The 15,530-nt window shown below is 42.7% G+C and overlaps 2 protein-coding genes across 2 annotated transcripts; one reads left to right on the top strand and one right to left on the bottom strand.

The window, feature by feature from the left end:
• Positions 1-246: 246 nt before the first annotated feature.
• On the bottom strand, positions 247-3,385 carry kcnmb3 (potassium calcium-activated channel subfamily M regulatory beta subunit 3; the record flags this gene model as incomplete). The annotated part of the gene is made up of 4 exons (XM_080034259.1): positions 247-615; positions 1,260-1,431; positions 2,276-2,479; positions 3,300-3,385. 4 exons carry the CDS (start codon positions 3,383-3,385, stop codon positions 247-249), a joined length of 831 nt encoding a protein of 276 aa, XP_079890385.1.
• Positions 3,386-4,966: 1,581 nt separating this feature from the next.
• On the top strand, positions 4,967-15,312 carry mfsd8l2 (major facilitator superfamily domain containing 8-like 2; the record flags this gene model as incomplete). Its single annotated transcript, XM_080033691.1, has 11 exons — positions 4,967-5,042; positions 6,851-7,036; positions 7,951-8,013; positions 8,184-8,303; positions 8,401-8,480; positions 9,288-9,582; positions 11,527-11,600; positions 12,102-12,315; positions 13,932-14,054; positions 14,233-14,363; positions 15,232-15,312. The coding sequence occupies 11 exons, from the start codon at positions 4,967-4,969 to the stop codon at positions 15,310-15,312; spliced, it is 1,443 nt and encodes a 480-aa protein (XP_079889817.1).
• Positions 15,313-15,530: the final 218 nt, after the last annotated feature.

Raw genomic sequence — 15,530 nt, 5'->3', positions numbered from 1 at the left:
AAATTGCCATCAATACTTTAACACACTCTGAACCACAGCCATCTGCTTGTCACAATTTGGGTTCAGACTGAGGCCTCTTGAGTCCTGATAAATAATTTGGGAGCTACACTGGAGAAAAAAAAGGAGGTTTCTGCATGGCACTTGATATGACAACAATTTACTTTGATCTGTTCACATAATGCACCATCATCGCCATGTTTACAGATGATATGTTTGGCATGTGACCTGCAGCGTGAAAACTGGATGTCATGAAGGAGAGCGCAAGCTGGAACTGCGGAGAAGACTGTACAGTTTGTCCTGAGTGTGTCTTGTTGTGAGCCTGCCCTCTGCGGTCTCTCTGCACACCTCGGAGGAGAGATGGGCTAAGTACTGAGTCAGCTTCACCAGGCCCACCAGTAGAGCTCCCCCAGCCAGCAGCAGCCCGGGCCACAGCAGTCCAAACAGGGCCTTCTTATGGGTGTACTTCCTGTTCAAAATGGCGTCGCCGGGATGCCTCTTTCGATCGGTGAGGCACAAAGAGGAAGTCCCCAGCCGAGGATCCAAGTTGCTTTTCACTTTCTCTGCTTCCTCCTGAAGTTCTATTCTGTCCATCAGACATTTGGGTATGTAGAAACACTGGGAAAAGAAAAGACATTAAAATGTAACCTGCTTGGTGGAGTTGGCAGGGCTGACTACGATCAGATACTGTAGAAGAAGCACTGCAAAGTTATTTTTTTTATTCAGTTTTGTGTTGGTAAAAAACAAAAAAGAGTATATATTTTCTTGCCTCCAAGTGCCACACTTGTACTGAAAGATATTTCATACAATTCCTGTGAATAGAGCAGAAGTGCAGCGTGAGAGCATCTCCTAATGATGTCTTCTGGCTTATCCACAAGGGTCCAGCATTTAGGGGAGTGCTAGTTGTTCCATCCTGTCAGCTTATTCAGCACGCTTTCTTTTTTCTTGTTTTTGCTTCTACCACTTCCTCAGGTGCTTTCTCAACTCCCTGCCTAGATGGCTTCAATGAAAACTACAATAACTCTTGAGTCCTTAGAAGCTAAATTAAGATATTTTACAAAGACTGGTCCTTCATGTCAGATGTAGTACACAGACATTAAGCTCTAATGTTCAAATCCAACCCCCTCGAGGGCCAGTATCCCGCAGGTGTTCCTCCCTTACAGTTGACAAGACACACTTGGTTTGTGTCTGAACCAAATCGAGGCTGAAAAAAGCTTGAAGGATGTACTTCAAACCTGAAATTTACTGCTTTAAATCCTTACCTGGGGAGCGAGGAAGACTGATTCCTCATCAAAGTGTAGAAAAAACGTCTGATTGGAGCCCGTGAGGTTAACCTTCACCACCAGGCAAGGCACAGTGCTCACGCCTCTGCAGTCCACCCACTCCTCCAGGATTTCAGTCTGCAACAGAACACAGCTGGCCTCCTCCCAGTTACTGGAAAAACGAGAGGAAAATGTTGGCGTATACACAAGCCAGGCCTTCCAACACACGTTACTACAATCATTAATATAGCTTCCTATTAGATCTCTGATGTGAGAGGGGAGTAGACCCCTTTTGAACTTTTTTCCCTTCACGTTGCAGAGGGTAGTAGGCCTATGGAAGACCATTTCTTCCAGAACAAGAAAAAAATAAATGAAATGCATGATTCAAATCAAGATTTAAAAAATTATGAGATATCCTACTGATTTTGTTAACTTGACTTGTGAGTCAAAATTTGAATATACCGTAAGTATCACTTTGTTCCAGACTGAGACAGCTCAATGACTGGATGATTTGCCGTTAGCTTTCTTCAGATGTTTATAGTAGGCCTACCCAGGATGGATCTTCATGACCAAGTTGATCCCCCGTGTTAACATCTTTGATTCAGAGTAAAATGTCTTGACAACCATGGAGCTGATTTGCCACAACCTTTCAAAGATATATTTTTTTTTGGCATTTTTATGCTTTATTGATAGTGTAGAGACAGAGTTGAAATGGGGCAGAGAGGGGAGTGACATGCAGAGAACGACCGCGGGCTGGAATCGAACCCGGGTCCGCTGCTGGCCGAGGCCCATGGGCTGGGACGCCCTACCAACTGAGCTAAGGGCGCCCCCTTCCACAACCTTTTATAGACACATCCAACTTTAATGGTGAATTGTAATCCCTTGGCTGATTTTTTTAAATATTCTCCAGATTTTGGATTAAGAGGGTTTCTCACACTAATTAGCAAACGTTAGCATGCAAACACACTAAAGCAATATGTGATATTATCTTTTACCATCAACCAGCGACAGTGTACCTGTTAACATAGGGTTTGACCACAGTGATGCCGACCACAAAGAACATGAGCACCGAGAAGGCCATCATGGTGAAGCCCAGCAGGGTGGCTCTGTCCTCCCCAACACTAGGCACTGTCATTTGGCTCCGAGCTCGCTGCTCTCCACGCCCATCCACCCCTCTGCCCCACTCCTGCTTTTGATCCGTCGCTGTGTGGAAAATCTCCCTGTGTCCCACACACACACACACACACACACACACACACACACGCACGCACGCACGCACGCACGCACGCACGCACGCACGCACGCACGCACACACACACACACACACACACACACACACACACGCAAAGCTCATAAAGATTTAGTGCTTCAACTACATCTATATCTATATAAACAAAGTCTGTAGTTAATGTTTCAATGACAAGATACATTTTGCTTACCATGTAGATTGTTGACCATGCTAGTTTGAACTCATGATGACAAGTCAGGGAATCACCAATCAAGTCATAATAGTCCAACGTAACAGGGACATGAATGTGTGTACCAAACCCTTACTATCAACATTTTGACATCAGAGGTTGAGATATCCTGTTCGTTCTACAAACACGTATCATACACTGAAATACAATATAATAGCATTGTAAGCCTGTAAAAACCAATGTCTTTTAAAGTCACACCCCTAGTTCTTAACAGGCATTGTGGTACAGAACATTGAAGACCTCATCAAGCGTTATTTTGTCTGATAGCTCCTCCATAGCCACATAGGGCATCATTCAAGTGTTTATAAAGGATGAATAGAACTCCTTGTAAACTGTCCTAGAAATGAGAAATTACACGGGTACCCCTTTAATGCAACATTAATACGTTTCAGTCAATTCAAACCTATCAGATCTTTGCAACCAGCTATTCAACCTTTGTGTATTTATATGCCCAGTTCCAGAGGTGGAAGTCTGAATATGTAGTTTTAGACAACTTCACCTGTGTTTACCCGCATAATGAACTCCTAACAGTGTTTTCGAAGCCTTGCTGCTTGGCCCTTACCGCGTCTGCCGCCTGCGAGCACCCTGCAGGTTGATGTTGATGGGGATGCTGAGCGACCTCCGGGGAGCGGCTGTGCTCAAGAACATGCCCACTCCTATCTCAGCCTCTGCCACCTCCCAGCCTCTAAGTATCTTTATCCACCTAACAAGCGCCCCTGTATCTGAAAGTCAAATGTTCTGCTGATCATCTGGCGGCTCCAACAGGCTCTGATGCAGTGCGCTGCCTGAGTCACTGAGTGGAAGAGATTGCCGTTTATTCACCGGGGAACCCCCCTGTTGTTTGCCAAGGCTCAAAGGTGAGTGCGGCAACACCTTCCACTCTCATGTGTGTTTCTATAGAAACCACCACAGGTAAGGCAGGTAGGATGCTAATGGCCTCTCGGTGGGCCCGTGTGGCTCAGCTGGATGCAGCAATTTGTCATGCAAGAGCTGAATGAATCCCTTATTGATTATTCCCCTTTTTACACAGAAAGAAACAGCACGGCAACACTGCACCGTTGAGTACACACTCTCCATGAGGTCATGTTTGAGAGCAGGAAAGAAAAGGCATGAAGATACGATTATATGCCAGATCACCCACCTTTACCCACATGTGAACACAAACACAGAAGAGCTCCTGACCCAAACACATGTGTCCTGCGACCTTTCATTGTCCTGTAGGCCTGACGGTCTCGAAACCCACCGGATTGTCTCCAACTCTGTGTGCTTTGACTGCATGACACTGACCAAGTTTATATGTGTTATTCAAACAATCAGAACTCATTGTATTATTCATGAGTTTCTGGAAAAACATATGGAGGTATTAACTTGGTGACAGTTCTGTTTAATATAACAAGCCCAAGGCCAGGAACACCACGGCAGCTTGAAAATGGGGCCAACTATTCAATGTAACACGCAGCATTGTCATACCTAATTTAGTCAGTATTGAACATAATGGAGTGTTATTTGGTGGGATATTTTCCTCAACCCTATTTTCACACGCTCTGTTGGTAATCGTTCATATTCTGGGATGTAGATGTGCTTTATGTGATATATTGTACATCACCTGTATGTGTTTTTATTACTGTGTGGGGTTGTATTGTATTTGCGAGCTGGCAAATAAACGTCTGAAACACAGCAAAGTTATTTATATCCATATGCTACAAGAGGGCCCATTTCTTCACATAGTTGGGGGAGAATGAAGTGCTTTTGATGAAACTGAAGAAAACAAGATTAAAAATGTATAAAGCAGGCTCGGTGTACTTTACCTCACCGGGTAACACGAGACATTGCCTTGACCATGAGGCTCACAGTTTGGTGCTGCACTTCAGATGGGTCTCAGAGAGAATTCCATCTTTAACATAAGGGCATAATGGAAATGGACTACTACAAACATTTCAAACTGGATTTTTTTGCTTGATGATTTTGATATATTCTCTCCTGCATGGTCTGGGCCCCCGTTTGAGTCTCTCCTAAAACCTCATACGGGCCCTGCTTTCTGTCTCTGAGAAAGTTCTGAAATGACCCCATACAACTCTTTGTCGAATTCCTTTTGATTATCCTGGCCAGCAGTTGTAAATTGGAATCACAGCGTCTCCTGTTATGTGATTATGCCACTGAACAACATTTCTGGACAACATACGCTGACAGAGGTCGCCATATAAAAAAGGCAGCAAGTCAACGACCACTATGGATAACCACCAAAAGAGAAATCTAACTTTTTTTACCCTTGGACTGATATTTATGTTGAGCGGCATTGAGTACGGTAAGGTCATTATGACATGCTTTATGGACTTGAATACATGTGGTAATGGTGTCAATAGAGCAGGGGTGGCCAACCCGCGGCTCGCGAGCCGCATGCGGCTCTTTGCCCAGCTTCGTGCGGCTCTTCAGTTCATATCAAATTATGTGATTATAATTTTTTTTTTTTTTATACTTTTTTTTTGTGTGGGCCTATGTGTGTGCATGTTCGCAAACGTTTCATGCGGCTCTTACGTTCGTTTTACATGTTGTCTATTATTTCATTTTTTATTTTATTAATGTGTAGGCCCTATGTGTATGCCTGTTCGCAACGCAACATAACGTTCGCAAACGTTTGGTGCGGACGCAACATAAAACTGCCCGCTCAGCTTGGAGGGAGGTTTTCCGTGAGTAAACTAGAGTTCATATTTTTTGTTGAACGTTATGGCAGGCCATTCTGCCTTATATGCCAGGTGTCATTTGCGCATTTCAAGGCTTCAAATCTTCGGCGCCACTTCAGCTCTCTCCATGCTAAAAGTAAGTCCCACAAAGCAACATGCATAGTAAGAGAAAAACGCTATTTTAAATTGTTATATTTTTGTTTGTGGACTTGGTTGAACTGAGAGTTTGTGTGTGAGGCAGTGCACACAATGTTCATTGTTGAAAATGACTGCCCTGTCGTCTTTAGTACTGTAGGAGTCCAGTCCTGTCATTATCACAGGGGCGGCTTTAACGATCTGGGGGCCCGTTTTAAGTCCTAGTGTGGGGCCCCCTGTTTTTTTTTTTTTTTTTTTTTTTTTTTAATAAATAATGCTTGTGCATGCATGTGCAAGCTCCCCGCGAAAAAAAAACGCCCCCCCCCCCCTTGAAATCTTAATTATTTTTTATTTTAATTTTATTTTTTTAATTACATTTTTTTCCTGATATGTATCCTAGTTCAGAGATGATGTGTATTTTTTTTCTTTCTTAACTTTTTTTGATAGGTAGTTCATCACACAAACACTCCAATCCACTGATATGAGATCAGTTTGCAATTTTCAATTACTAAATTAATGGTAGGACTGTGGCCACTAGAACTGGTCTCTGGTCAGCAAAGGTCTTGAAAACAGCATAAGTGTGCTTGTGACATGCGCGCCACGCATGCATGTGTATAGGCACAGATTTTTTAAATCTGAATACAAAAATTAAAGTTTGTAGTTAGCGAGTGTAACATGTTCTTAGCAAGGGCAGACTTTCATAAATAAAGGTTTATTTTTTTAGCAAGATATTTGGTCAAAAGCTAGTGGTCATCCGTCCCTCTGTGCAGTTGTTAGGCATCTGTCTGCTAGCAAGTTATGTTGTCTTGCTAATTTTACTATTCATCTGAGCTGAAATAAATATTGACTTTTTCCTTTATTATCTTCGCCAGAATGCACCAGAATGCTTAGATTACATGTTAAAAACACAAAAAAATCTTCTGAGGGGGATGCCCCCAGACCCCCCTTCAGGGGTTTAGTTTTCTGACAAACATTACAATGGATACTAACATGATTTGGGCATTTGGGATTATAAATCATCTTTGAATTGGTTGTACAGCATATCACATGCTATTCATTCAGGGGTGCGATGGCCACCCCACTCTAACTCTGTGGCCCACCTTGGCCACCCCCAGTCAAAATGTCCTGGAATCGCCACTGTGTGTACCCGTGTGTACGATGTGGCTCTTTGCAGTAACACAGTAAAAAATGTGGCTCTTTGTCTCTGACTGGTTGGCCACCCCTGCAATAGAGCTTTACATGTCTCCGTCCTTTTCCTCCACATGCCTACTCGAATATCCATCTCTGGTGGTGGTAGCCGTCATTTTGCCTACGATATGGAGGTACCTCCAGATTTTAGAGGCCCCTCCTTACTTCCTGGGTCTGGGTCTGTCTGCCTTCAGTCTGTCGGGGCTGCTCACAGGCCCGCTCTTTGGGTTTTGGTCAGACCGGAGCAAAACTACAAAGTCCATCATCCTTTTCTCCAATCTTTTTGAGATTGCTGGTGAGTCATCAAAACACGAGACAAATCACATGATTAAAAAAGAGAGTCAGATTTAAGAAGCCACTGGACCATACACTCTGTAAAGGATATACTAGAGGACAATGTCTCTTAAGTCATTCCTTTAATTTGGAAGCCATTTGAATGAGTATTTCCCCGTCTGCACAATGCATGATTGTTAACTCTCAGTTAGCAAACAAAAGTTGTGCACTACCATTTTACAATGTAGCCTATTGTGAGGATAATTTGACTATATGTATAGGATATAATGCTGGCTGGTTCGGTAGTTAGACTGGTAATTAGAAAATTAATTTGAGCATGAATGGTTGTCTCTCTTCATGTGTATGCATGGCGACTTGTCCATAGTGTACCCCTCCACTCCTCCAATGTAGTTGGATTAATAGAAGGCTGATTACACTAGGGCCTAGTGTAATCAGCCTTCTATTAATTAATTAAATATTCTATTCTATTTTTTAAACATTGTTAGCCTAGTGACTAGGCTAACAATGTTTAAAAAATACTCGCCCACTACTACACAATAGCTAAAATGAATGCCAGCATGCTAACATGCTCGCAGTGACAATGCAACAATGCTCACTCTTCAGCTTAGCAAGTTAGAATGCTAACATTCGCTAGTACCCTATCATATTTAATTTTACACAAAATCAGAAATATCAACCTGGTGTTGGTTCTTCAGGTAAAGTCAGGTATTACAAAGGTAAATAGGTTTCATCCTCCGGGAACCATTAATCAATCAAATTGTTAAACTATTTCAGTCTTGACTATGTTGCTAGCAATGTTTTGGACACAACCTCCATGTAAAGCATTTGTTTCACACTAGATATGAGCTTTTGGTTGCCAAGCATGATTTTCTATTATAATTATTAATTAATTCATATATTTGTTTATGTTCTCAGGCAACTTTATGTACTTCATTGGATATTCAAAGTGGCTGTTGTTAAGCAGTCGACTTGTAGCAGGTAACACACTCACTCACACACACACATGCATGCGTGTTATGAAATAACACCCAAAGCATTTAGACTGTATCAGCAGGTGTGTGTGTGTGTGTGTGTGTGTGTGTGAGTGTGAGTGTGTGTATGTGTGTGCGTTGTGGAGACGTAACAGAAGGAGGCTGTCTTCCTCTCAGGTGTCGGTGCAGGAGCCGGCTCCTCCATCTTTGGTTTCCTGACTCGGAGCACTCGGCCTGAGGAGCGCGCCGGCATCTTTGCAGCCATCATGGCCTGTCGTCAAGCTGGCCTCCTTGTCGGTCAGTCTCCCACTGGAAACACTGAGGTGTAGGCTGCTGCTGTCTCCAAACATCCTCTATTTTTTTATTCCATCTCTTCCTCCCTGTCTCTCTCCAGGCCCGGCGTTCAACCTGTTCCTGCGACTGTGTGATTTCAAACTGGGGCCCTTCGTTGTGAACAAATACACGTCTCCCGGGGTAACAGCATTCGGAATAATGAGTAATCTAAGCTCCACCAGAAAAAAAAACTCATGAATACAGAAACAATCTTGAGAAATAGTGGCTCTAACATTGTGCATTCCTACTGGCTCGCAAGTTTTTTTTTTCTTGCCTGCTTTGTTCTCCTCTGAGGTTGGAGAATACAAAACGCTTGCAGCGAAACTCAGGCCTGTAACAACCCGTATCGATCTATTTCCGTCTCAAGAGTCTCTGAATTAAACACCTGTAGAATGGATGCAGCTTAAGTGAGATATAACAAAGCTCCATACGCCCACATCCATTTTTCCACATAATTCGACAGCACATCTCCCTTTATTTCAGCGTGCCAGACATGCTTTGTGTTTTGATCGCTCTCCTCCGCATGTCAAATACTTAATCTCTCCTGATGGTTTTCAAGCATCTTGATGCTGGCAGAAGAATATAATTTGGCAGTTAAAGGTCACCTATTATGCAAAATGCACTTCAAAAATTTTTTTTTCAACATTTATTTGGGGCCCCGGTTGCGATGAAAGACTCCCAAAGTATGAGAAAAAAGCTCTGTTTCTTTTTCTTTACCTTTCTGAAAACCTGTGTTCAAAAACCCCAGTGGCTTTTCCTCTTATGATGTCATAAAGGGAGAAGCTATGACAGGCTATAAAACGGAGCATTTCAGACAAAGGCTGAAAAGAGGAGACCGGACACTACACTATGAAAAGAGTTTCTAGTAGATAACCCAACTTGAACCTGAAAATGAGGGTATGCATAACACATATCAGGATATTCTTTTTTATATCCGTATATTCTCAGATCTTCATGTGCCTGTTGTGGGTGCTGGTCCAGTTTGTTGTCCTGACGATGTACTGGGATGTACCGCCCATCAGTTCGGAGGGGGGGGCAGTGATGGTGGAGATGAAGCAAGAGGAAGGTAGCGATGAGGAGGAGGTACCGCTGGTGGGGTTTGACGAGGAGCCAGTTCACACCTACAGAGCCGTCAACTCTGACCAATCGGAGACAGCTTCCTCCACCGCCTCCGAGGTGCTGCAAGTCAACAGTGCACAGGCAGCTGTCTCCAACCCCTTCAAAAACTTCAGCGCCAGCAACGGTGAGCGGAGCAGCTTTTGAGTGCCTGTCTGTCCCTAGCAATGATAGTCAATGCTCCCTTTGCCCCTAGCTTGTGGTGGGTTCAGGTAGGAAGAGGTGTCACTGCCAATGCCCCTTGTTTGGTATCTGAAGCGTGCACACACACACACAAATTACTAACAACATAACTACACACACTCTCCAGGTGTCTCTGAGGAATTATTTGTGACATGTCGGTTCAAATTCACTGTGTATTGATTGGACTTGCGTGGGTATGTGCCTGCTTCATGTCAGAGGGTGTATGTGTGAATGTATATAAATGATGTTGGGTGTCCTATTGGATCAGTGTCATAGTACGTTTACATAGGATGCAAGCAGTGATTGTGTGTCGCTATCGATTACCTTTTTCTGTACTTTGCTAGTCTGTGAGTGTATGTGTGTGTGTGTGTGTGTGTGTGTGTGTGTGTGTGTGTGTGTGTGTGTGTGTCAAACCTCTGCATCGATTCTCTCACTCTTTGAAGATGTGGCAAAGGGATGGATAGCAGACTTCCTTTTTTATTGACTGGTTTGCTGTGGTTGACTTGTGGATGAAATGGAGACAGAATTGGAAACGTGGCCAACATTCTTCTTATTGATTTATTTTTTTGTTTTGAAGAAGAAAATCTACAACGGCAGAAAGTGGGGGAGCAAAACTGGAGGATGTGTGCAGCTCCTGCACATACCGCAGGAGTGTTAGTGTTCGCCGCTCCCCTGAATTATTGATCCTCCCCTGACTTTTTGTGTATGAGCAAGGAATCTTTGAAACTCAGGCAGACCTTTCACATTGTTTCATCAAGTCTTTTGATTTCTGGTTGGGGTTGTGCATCACAAACGGCCAGAGTAACCCTGTGGAAGCTTAAGCTTTTGGAGAGAGTTAACTATTTAAAATTGATAAGCAGTATATAAACAATGAATAAGGGTTAGGAGGAATAGTTTGGGAAATACGCTTGAACACTTTTTTGCTGAAAGTTAGATGAGAAAATGTATATCGTTCTTATGTTTGTGTGCTAAATATGTAGCTACAGCATGCGGCTGGTTAACTTGACAAAGCATAGAGAATGAAAGAAAAGGGAAACAGCTAGTCTGCCTCAAAGAGATTCAAAGAGATGCCTTACAACACCTCTAAAGCTCACTTATTAATACAATACATATAAAACCTGTTTGTAGTCTTTATGCGGAGCTATGCTAACTAGTTTCTGGCCTTAGCTTTATATTGAATGTAAAGACAAGAAAGTTGTATCAATGTTTTATCCATCACCAAGGCAGGGAATAATCCCATTTCCCCCTAAATGTCTTGGAATTAATGTTTTATATTACATTATAACATAGTTGTTATCAAAGACAATATCCACCATACCGTTCAGTACACATACACAACATGCACAAAAAGGAAATCAGATAAATAATCGAGAAAACACTGAACAGAGGGAACTGGACCACAGTAGATCACACATTGTAATATCAAGCCATTCCTCAAGCCATCTGGCACGTTCCTCCAAATTTAGCAGCAAGCCCAATTCATTTTGCATCCTCTCCAAGACCATGAGGGAGTTTCTGTTCCAGGAAAAGCTGGTCTCAAAATGTATTCTAATAAAATGTTCTTCTTGTATGTTTTGATGATAATGACAAAAAAACAAAAAACAAAGCTCTCACTTAACTATGTTGAAATAGAAATAGAAATAGACAGTTTGTTGGTCTGGAGGATCAACATATGACCGACCAGCCAGGATTCTTAGCATTATTTCAGATAGTCCTAAATTTTCTTTTTCTCTCTAAACTTACTTTTTCCCACAGCCTAACTTGCCAGTCGAAACTTTCAATTCGATGGCACCACTTGAGCCTGTTTTATGACTATCTCTCTTTGGTTTGCCTGTTTTTTTTTTTTTTTGCCCCCTCTCCGTTTATCTGTCTGTTTTTCACTCTGCAGAGTTCCTGCGAGAAGAGGTGGTTGTTCTCCTTACGGCTCAGTTCATCACTCTCTTCAATCAGACAGCGCTGGAGGTGAGAGCAGCTACCGTTGAGATCCATCAGCCCGAGTTTTCCCAAGCATTTCAACACAATGTCACACTATTTTACCCCGGGTCTTCGTCCAAACTGCATCAATCTCAACCTTACCTGGAAAGACCTGGCCCTCTCTCACTTCGAGAAAATAATCAAGTGTCGCTTATCGCTCTAAGTAAAAGTGATAGAACAGGTGCACCTAATCAACATTGTGAGCTGAATTATGAAGAGGGCCCTCCTCTCTCTCTCTCTCTCATTAAACTGTAGTCACACACTGTGCTGACCACCTGACCCCGTATAATCATTTTAATATCAAAACAGAACGATTTTTCTTTTGAGCTGGGACTAAACGAAATGCCTTTTGCAGGACTTAAAAGGTTCCTCGGTTCACCTCTAATAAGAAATCTCCACCTCCAGCTGTGTCTGAATCATTTTTTTGTCTGACTCACTGACCTTGCGAAAAACATCTTTTCTTAAAAAAAATAAAAAAAAACTCCCCAGACCATGGTGACTCCTATGACCCAGCGCTACTTCAGCTTTGGTGAGCTGGGCAACAGCCTGATGTACAGCCTGTGCGGGGTGGAGGTCATCCTGGGCTTCTTCTTCGTGCGCTGGCTGAGCAGGAAGGTGGCTGACCGCGCCGTGCTAGCTGTGGGCCTTGGCATCTGCTGCACCGCCTGTGTATGGTGCCTGGCCTTCCTCAGCAACCCCCGAGGTGCTATAACCTGTCTGGGAAAAAAAGCAAACATACACAAACACACATGCCAAAGACACACACACATGCAAAAAGGCAAGTACATACTTAAAGGAGAAGTAAGTGATATGGTCGTTTTAGCTAACTTCCTGTCAGCGACTGCAGTTAGCAGTCCTCTCCTTTGTCCCTACGTCACCACCACATGAACGTGCAGCCGTCAGATAGTGCTGCAATGGAGAGTAGCAGTAGAGTCGTCGTTCACGGGCACAGAGACCCGCCTCTTTATAGCGCTCTGTTGGATAAAAAACGAGCGGGATACTCAAAAATGTATCTGGCAATTACTGCAAAACTGAATAACTTGGAGCCCTCTGTTATGAACTGCACATACTTTTTAAGTGATTGCTGTATGAATATAGAGTGATTTAACACCTATATTAACAAACAAATATCACTTACTTCTCCTTTAAAGGTGCATTCTGCGATTCTAGAGAGTGCTTGTTTTTTAAAGCACTCTAAATCTAAATCAATGAATATCTGCTCATGATCCGCTACCTGTTCCTACACTGTGTGTGCACTGAATACAAATTCAGTGCTAGCTACTCTGGTGCCCCTTTGTTTAAATACCCTTTGTTTACATACCAGTTTACAGAGCATACGCTGTGTATTAACACTAGATTTTTCCAGCGCACATGGGAGCGGATCAGGAAGAAATATTCACTGATTTCTGAAATAAAGTGATTTTGACAACAAGCGTTCTCCAGGATCGCTGACTCTACCTATAAAAATGCCTCCTGTTCCGTTGCAGGTTCTCTCTGTGTGACTTGTGCCGGTGTGCTGAGCCGTACTGGGTTACACACTGGGCTGAATTGAATGTGCTTTGTAAATGATATCACTCAAAGGCTCTGGCAGGCCAGCGGGAGATCATATACAGGCAAACTGGTTCCTCTCATGTTGGCCTGCGTCTGTTGCATCTTGCCGCGTTTATCGCTCTGATTGCAAGTGACAGGTGCTGGGGGTGGGCTGAGTACATATAAAAGGATTACAGTAATCTAATTGGGTAAACATGCTGTTCGTTAAGGCAATACCCTACATTTGTTTGCCATTTGTTAGAGTTACGGTTCAAGCAACCGAACAAAGAAATAAATCTGAAGGCACATACCTGAAGAAATATCTGTCTTATTTTTCTTCTGAAACCACTACTAAGAAACATATTTGATATTTTATTTAGATTTTAGGATTACAGAGCTATTTCAGCCTAAACAGGAACATCCAACAGTTTGAGTGGGCACAAATTCACACCAACATGTGCATGATGCAAGGCAGCAGAGAACAAAAATGTAGCGGCTGCCAGCTTGGCGGTGGTTTGGTTTTCAGAGAGAGAGAGAGAGGTATCTCTGGTGGTGCCAACCCATTTGTGGAAGGAATTGAAGGAAACGGGATAAATAGAGATTGCTAACGATCTGTTGCACACTTTTAATCCCTGAAATGGCAAAAAAAGAGGTAGCTAATAGATTGATAAATATACATAGATTTCGGTTATGCGTTTGTGTTAAATGACAGTCAGTACAGGTAATTGTTTGATTTTATGTTTGGGGGCAAACAACTGCGGTGCATTAATCCAGGGTTATATCTTGCAGGTGGTTATGGATGGGAGATGACAGCCTTCATCATTGGAGTGTTTCTGCAGTTGCTGGGGCTGCCATTCGTGGCTGTGTCTCAGGTGTCTCTCTTCTCCAAAGTCACAGCAGAGAAAACACAAGGTTGGCTCCTTCTACTTTGGCGCCATTTGCACGGTTTGACATATTAAAACAACAGATTGCCGCTCCGCATATGTGATGCGTGGACACAGTCTACACATGCTTCAGCTTTTGAGCCATATTGTAATGTTTGTAGATGAAAGAAATAACCTTTGATACTTTTTTGATGCTTCACCAAAAGGATTCAGCCAAGGTGTCAGACGCTCAGTTGGGGGGCTGGCCACCATCTTGGGTCCATTGTGGGCTGGAGGATTGACCAATAATTTGTACATAATGCTGGGCATGATGCTAGCGCTCCTCATAATGATCTCAGTAAGTAATATAGCCCATGAATAACCCTAACCCTAGGACGCTAATGTGTGTAAATATTAAGCTTGATCAAGTTTTTCTTTTAGATTGATTCCTCCAATATCCATCTGCTAAATATGAAACCAAGAGTCAGCAGCCAAATAGTTTAGCTTTGAATAAGGACAGGAAACAGCTAGTCTAAGTCAAAAGGTAATGGATGTAATGGATTTTGTAAATCGTTCTCTTTCTCGCTGTCTTTATGCTAAGCTAAGTGTCTCTGGCTGTAGCTTCTTATTTCAAATCCACCTACCAGCACATCTAACGCTCATGAATAAACATGTTACATTTTATGTAAAGAGGACAATTTGTGATTTTAAAAGAGTGTTAGTTAGGGTTTGACTTTAGACTACATCTTAAGCTAAGCTAACCGGCTGCTGGTGCTGGAATCATATCATACTTGACTGGAAATGAGGTCGCCCCTCAATGATCTCTCGAATATAAAAAAATGGCTGAAAAAAATGACCACAGTTGGCCACAGACTGTATGTATTGACCAAAATGTTTACCAATAGCTTAACTTTTAATTGAATTAGGCCTACTCATGGAGATGGAATCGACATGGTTATTGCTTTAAACAAGTGCTGCCTCTCATTTATTTTTATTTTTCATATTTGATCCTTAACCTGTATGTAGCCAACATTCTCCATTATAAAAAACATTAAAAGCTGTGGTTTAAGAAAACACATTTTGTTCCACATAGGATTGAAAAACAGTAGGCTAGCTATTTTCCAGTAAAGTCCATATCACTCAGCATGTATTTGATAACCTCTGCTCATCCCCCGCTGCTCTGTATTTTCTTTTAAAGCCATACCACCTTGTTAATTTTTTTGCAGATTATGACAGCGCTGTCCTACAAGCGCCTGGTTGAACCCAGGACAGTGCAGTGTGCCCAAAGCTCTGACTGTGGAGGATAGAGCTACAGTAGGCCTATGTCTCAGGAGCACGAGAGGCTAAAGACCAACAGACGGAATGCCCTACACTTCTGAGACAATCAGTAGAAATGTACCGCAGTGGGAACTGTATGAGTGTGGAATAATATTTATTTTTTTAAAACACACCTCAGTACCCGGTGTAGAGGTGATCCAACTCCTATTAGAATCAACTTCACATGCAGATCACCATCGGACTATAA

This window comes from Ammodytes marinus, assembly GCF_949987685.1.
Source record: "Ammodytes marinus genome assembly, chromosome: 9".
Lineage (NCBI taxonomy): Eukaryota > Metazoa > Chordata > Actinopteri > Uranoscopiformes > Ammodytidae > Ammodytes > Ammodytes marinus.
Note: the sequence above shows the minus strand (reverse complement) of the source record. Positions and strands in the feature narration are given on the sequence as shown.